At 35.5% G+C, this 5,520-nt stretch overlaps 1 protein-coding gene across 1 annotated transcript; it reads left to right on the top strand.

The window, feature by feature from the left end:
• Positions 1-334: 334 nt before the first annotated feature.
• Positions 335-1,246, top strand: LOC107940542 (uncharacterized). Its single transcript, XM_016873986.2, has one exon. It carries the CDS (start codon positions 335-337, stop codon positions 1,244-1,246), a length of 912 nt encoding a protein of 303 aa, XP_016729475.2.
• Positions 1,247-5,520: the final 4,274 nt, after the last annotated feature.

Here is a 5,520-nt window from a genome sequence, read left to right as displayed (position 1 = left end):
ACCTAATCAACAAGACAGCAATGACAAGAAGAAGACGAGACAAGTTAAAAGCAAATGATTCATTAATACAAGGCATTGAATGTAGTACCACCGTGCGCATTATTATATAATATTTGTATATATGGATATAATGGCATTGAAAACTAGTAGTGTTTGTTGCTACCGAAGGGTGATGAGTTGTTGTGATTGTGGAGAGGAGACACAGCAGAAACATTTTGGCGATAGTTGTGGGGATCGAGATCGAGTTAGTTCATGTTGCTTGCTTCCAATTGATATTTAAAATGATTGAGATTCCTCGTGTCTGCCCTCAACCTGTAATATATATGTTGCGCAGATGGTAAGGGGACTACAGCAAATAGCTAAGCAGAGTTGGAAACACATATCGCTTTTGCATAACAAGAAAATGGCAGCCTCTTACCATGCTCGATCAAACAGCTTGCCCTCAAGGCAACACCCTATCGTTTCACAAATCGACGAGAACCTGAACCGATTGAGGGCAACTCAATCAGCCTCTACATCATCATTGATAGGCCACAATCTAAGTGGTCTTCAGGATTTGCATGAATGTGTTGATGTATTGCTTCAATTTCCCCTCACCCAACAAGCTCTCGCCCAAGAGAAGCAAAGGGAAATGGTTGAAGAGCTTTTGGATGGATCTCTCATGCTCTTGGATGTATGTACCACTGCTAAGGATGCCTTGTTGCAGACAAAGGAATGCACACAAGAGCTTCAGTCAATTTTACGCAGAAGACGTGGAGCCGAAGGGCTTGCTAATGAGTTTAGGAAATACTTGACATCTAGGAAAGCCATGAAAAAGGCAATCTGCAAAGCCTTAAAGAACTTGAAGCATATACAGAATAAACTCAGTACTCCTGGCGAGAATGGAGCTGTGATTAGCGTCTTAAGATATGTAGAAGCAGTTACCATCAGCGTGCTAGAATCCGTATTGTCCTTTATTTCAGGGCCAGAGGCAGAATCAAAATCGAGCCGTTGGTCGCTGGTTTTGAAGCTAATGCACCAGAAGAAAGTAATGTGCGAGGATGAACAGAAAGCAAATAAATTTTTGAGTGCTGAAGCTGCAGTGCGTTCCTGCATCAAATCCGAAAACATGAAGCATGTCGAGAACGTGCAAAAGGAGCTTCAAAGCTCAGAGTTGAGCATCCAAGATCTTGAAGAAGGCCTTGAAACCCTCTCCAGGCATATGATAAAAACTAGAGTTACTGTTCTTAATATCATCAGCTGTTAAATATTGGCATCGCAGTTGTACATATATACTGTAGTTTTACAGAGGTTATACAATAGAAAAGAAATACAAAGATTATACAATTTTCTTTCTCAAAATTCTACCTCTTGTGAAATCATTTAGTTATATTTCCAAAATGGTTGCAGTAATTTTTTACTTCAGACATATTCAACCATGATCAAGAAAAAACTTGAAAAATACTTTTATCCAGCACATGCTAATATCCAAAACTTACACCCGAATCCCAGTAACTTAGACCTACCTTTAATTGTCCCCATGTTGAATTATAGAGCCTCATCATCACAACTGGTGTCTTGGAATATCTCATGAAACATTTGTATGAATATGTGAGCTGCCAGGATTCCTCTTGCCCCACTGAAGACAATGGAAGACTTGCTAAAAATTAAAAACTCCATGCCCGTCAGTTTATCACATGGAAGATGGCAATGAAAAGATGCTAATTTGATATTATGTTAATCATAAAATTTTCTTATGTTAGGGGAAAAGGAAGCAAGGATCAGAAAGTGGATCTTGTTCAACTTCAAACCCTTCTTTATTTTGTTATCAAATTGCATGAAAAATAATGGTAAGTGCTAACACACGTGGAAATAATGAATTGGTTGCCTGTTTTTCCTTAATATATTTGAAAAATGTCACCGACTCCCGTGCATTGGCAACTAGGATGGTTTCAACGTGTGCAAAGAAACGGCAAGGATATATATATTGAAGTGCTTGGATTGTGAGCTGGAGAGATGGTAGAGGGGAGACATTGCATGAACATTGCTGCCACCCTTTGATAGAGATCTTAATTAATCATGTCAACATTAGCAGAAAGAAGAAGCATTTGAGATTCCCTTTGTCTCCATGGATTGATATGCATATATGTTAGTACAAAACTCCGGTAAGGAAAAAACTCGAACACACGATCGGAACTCGAAAAGAAGAAATAGGACAGGCTCCAAGGCGTGTATCAAGCCGCTATCTTTAAGGTTATATTCACCCCCACTTATCTTCAGTGTGCAAACGAGTTCCAAGCAAATTAACCTCAAGGATACAATGAAGCCAATAACTATTTGCGTTTTGCACTGACGAGAATAGTCCACTATGCACTGAGTAATGTATAACAAAAACTCAATTTCTACAAAGGATTTCTGCAGCAATACTTTATAGAATAATCTAATAATATTAGAAAATGAAGGAAGAGAAGAAATAATATTAGAATTTGTTGATATGATTTCCAAATGAAATCCCATTCCTATTTATAGGAATTTTCATGTCTCTTCATAGAGACATCTTTCAATAGGTGTCTTTATGAATAAATAAATAATAATAATTATTCATTTAATTTTGTAACTATTCAAATAATATTTTTTGAATAGTTATAATTCTTTTTTAAAAAATCAAATGATATAACTTTTGACCAATGACCAAAAGTTTTATCTTTTGATTAATTACACCCATTCATTTATAGTTATTGGGATACTATAAATATTTGAAAATATTCCAACAATCTCCCCCTATTTTCAAAATATTTAGATTTTGATATTCTTGGAAATCAATTTGCATAAATAAAGGTGTCTTACGATTGAACCTTCACTTAGTGAAAACATATTAAAGTTAATCGAAATTGTATGGTAGACTAAGCTTTGAACCAACTATTCCATTTGATTAACTGAACACATCTCACACAATGATTTCAACATCAGTCAATGCATAGTATCTAGGGACACTATTATAGCCATGTGTCTATGTCCTCTTTTCATGAGTGCTGTCAGAGCCAAGCCCTTAAGCTCCTAGAAGCGGCCGCACTTCCACTCACATAGGTAGATCCCATTAAAAGTGTTCCCGTAATTATAACACTCTAACATATTTATGTTATGGGTCCATTAAGAGTACATTACTCATCCTTCCCTTATCATTACGGGTACCTAGCACTTTAATCTTAGGATGGATTTATTTATAGTGCTAACAGTCACATACTAATGATGTACTTTGTCTCATTGAACTCAAGACTTGACGTTATACCAAGCGTTGAGTCGAGTTTCCATCATGGGTGACTCTAATTAATAGGCTTGAGTCCCATCCCTTTTGAGGTCCTTTTTACTGCATCTCTAGCAAGACTTTTTGTCAAAGGATCTGCCAAATTTTCACTTGACCTCACATAATTAATAGTGATCACTCCATCAGAGATTAATTGTCGGACATAACTATGTCTTAATCCAATGTGTCTAGACTTTCCATTATATACTTGGCTATATGCCTTTGCTAGAGTAGCCTCACTATCACAACGGATAGAAATAGGTGAAATTGGCTTAAGCCATAAAGGTACATCATAAAGCAAATTTCTTAACCATTCTGCTTCTTTAGATGCAGCGGCTAATGCAATAAATTCTGCTGCCATGGTGGAATCAGTAATACATGTTTGTTTCTTGGAACCCCAAGAAATGACTCCTCCACCAAGAATGAAGATCCACCCACTAGTAGATGCATGATCTTCCAAACTTGTAATCCAACTAGCATCCGAATACCCTTCTAAAACTGGAGGATATCCATTATAACACAATCCATAGTTAATAGTTTTCTTTAAGTACCTAAGTACTCTATTTAAAGCTTGCCAATGCAAACTACTTGGATTACTTGTGTATCTACTCAATTTTCCAATAGCATATGCAATATCTGGTCTTGTACAAGTCATTATGTACATAAGACAACCAATTAGACTTGCATATTTCAATTGATCAATTTTCCTACCAGCATTAGATACTAATTTTAATTGAGGATCCATGGGTGTAGATGCTGGTATACAGTTGAAAAGATCAAACTTTTTAAGCACATTTTCAATGTAATGTGATTGTGATAAAGCTATAGTGCTTTCATCTCGGGTTATTTTAATCCCAAGAATAACATCTGCTACACCCATATCCTTCATAGCAAAGTTGTTTGACAAGAATTTCTTTGTGTTTTCTATTTGTTCCAAATCCGTGCCAAAAATGAGTATGTCATCTACGTATAAGCAAATTATAACACCCTTTCCATTATCAAATTTACTATATATGCACTTATCGGATTCATTTATTTTATAGCCATTAGCTAAAACAACCTTGTCAAACTTTTGGTGCCATTGTTTTGGTGCTTGTTTAAGCCCATATAAAGATTTAACAAGCTTACATACCTTATGCTCTTGTCCTGGAACAACAAATCCTTCTGGTTGCTCCATGTACACTTCCTCTTCCAATTCACCATTTAAAAATGCATTTTTAACATCCATTTGGTGAACAACCAAATTATATATAGAGGTAAGTGATATTAATAGTCTAATTGTAGCAATTCTTGCTACTGGAGCATAGGTATCAAAGTAATCAATACATTGTCTTTGTGTAAAACCTTTTGCTACCAACCTTGCTTTAAATTTATCAATGGTTCCATCGACCTTCATTTTCTTTTTGAAGATCCATTTACAACCTATTGGTTTGGAACCTGGTGGAAGATCAACTAAGATCCAAGTTTGATTTCCCATTATTGAATCCATTTCATCATTTATTGCTTCTTTCCAAAAAGCAGAGTCTTGAGATTTCACTACTTCTTCAAATGTAATAGGATCAGATTCGGTATTATAACAATAAGGTATCTTATTGCATATACTTTCACCTTTTCCTTCTACAAGAAACATAATGAAATCTGGTCCAAAATCTTTGACCTTTTTAATCCTCTTACTTCTTCTTAATTCTTGGCAAGATTCATCATTATTATCAATTTGTTTCAATGGAATCTCATTCTCATTTGAAGAATGAATCAATTGTTGTGGTTGTAACTGTCTTGATATAGAATTAAATCTATTTTCATCAAAAATAGCATCTCTTGATTCAATAACCGTATTAATTGAAATTGAATCATTTGGTTCAATTACTATGAACCTATATGCCTTTCTATTATGTGCATAACCTATAAATATGCATTCAATTCCTCTTTCACCTAACTTTTTACGTTTAGGTGTTGGAACTTTTACAATAGCTCTACAACCCCAAACCTTTAAATAATTAAGGTTTGGTTTCCTTTTCTTCCATTGTTCATAGGGGGTTATTCTAGTTTCCTTATTAGGAACTCTATTCAATATATGACAAGCTGTTAGAACAGCTTCTCCCCAAAAACCCTGTCCAAGACCTGAATATGATAACATTGAATTTACCATTTCAATCAAGACTCTATTTTTCCTTTCAGCTACACCATTTTGTTGTGGTGTGTAAGGGGCTGAAACTTGATGGACAATTCCAGTGAGT

Source organism: Gossypium hirsutum, chromosome D12 (assembly GCF_007990345.1).
Source record: "Gossypium hirsutum isolate 1008001.06 chromosome D12, Gossypium_hirsutum_v2.1, whole genome shotgun sequence".
Classification (NCBI taxonomy): domain Eukaryota; kingdom Viridiplantae; phylum Streptophyta; class Magnoliopsida; order Malvales; family Malvaceae; genus Gossypium; species Gossypium hirsutum.
This window is presented reverse-complemented; position numbering and strand designations above follow the sequence as displayed.

Bases quoted from the DNA above. Each gene is read 5' to 3' on its own strand.
- LOC107940542 (XM_016873986.2), top strand. From the start codon at position 335: ATGGTAAGGGGACTACAGCAAATAGCTAAGCAGAGTTGGAAACACATA.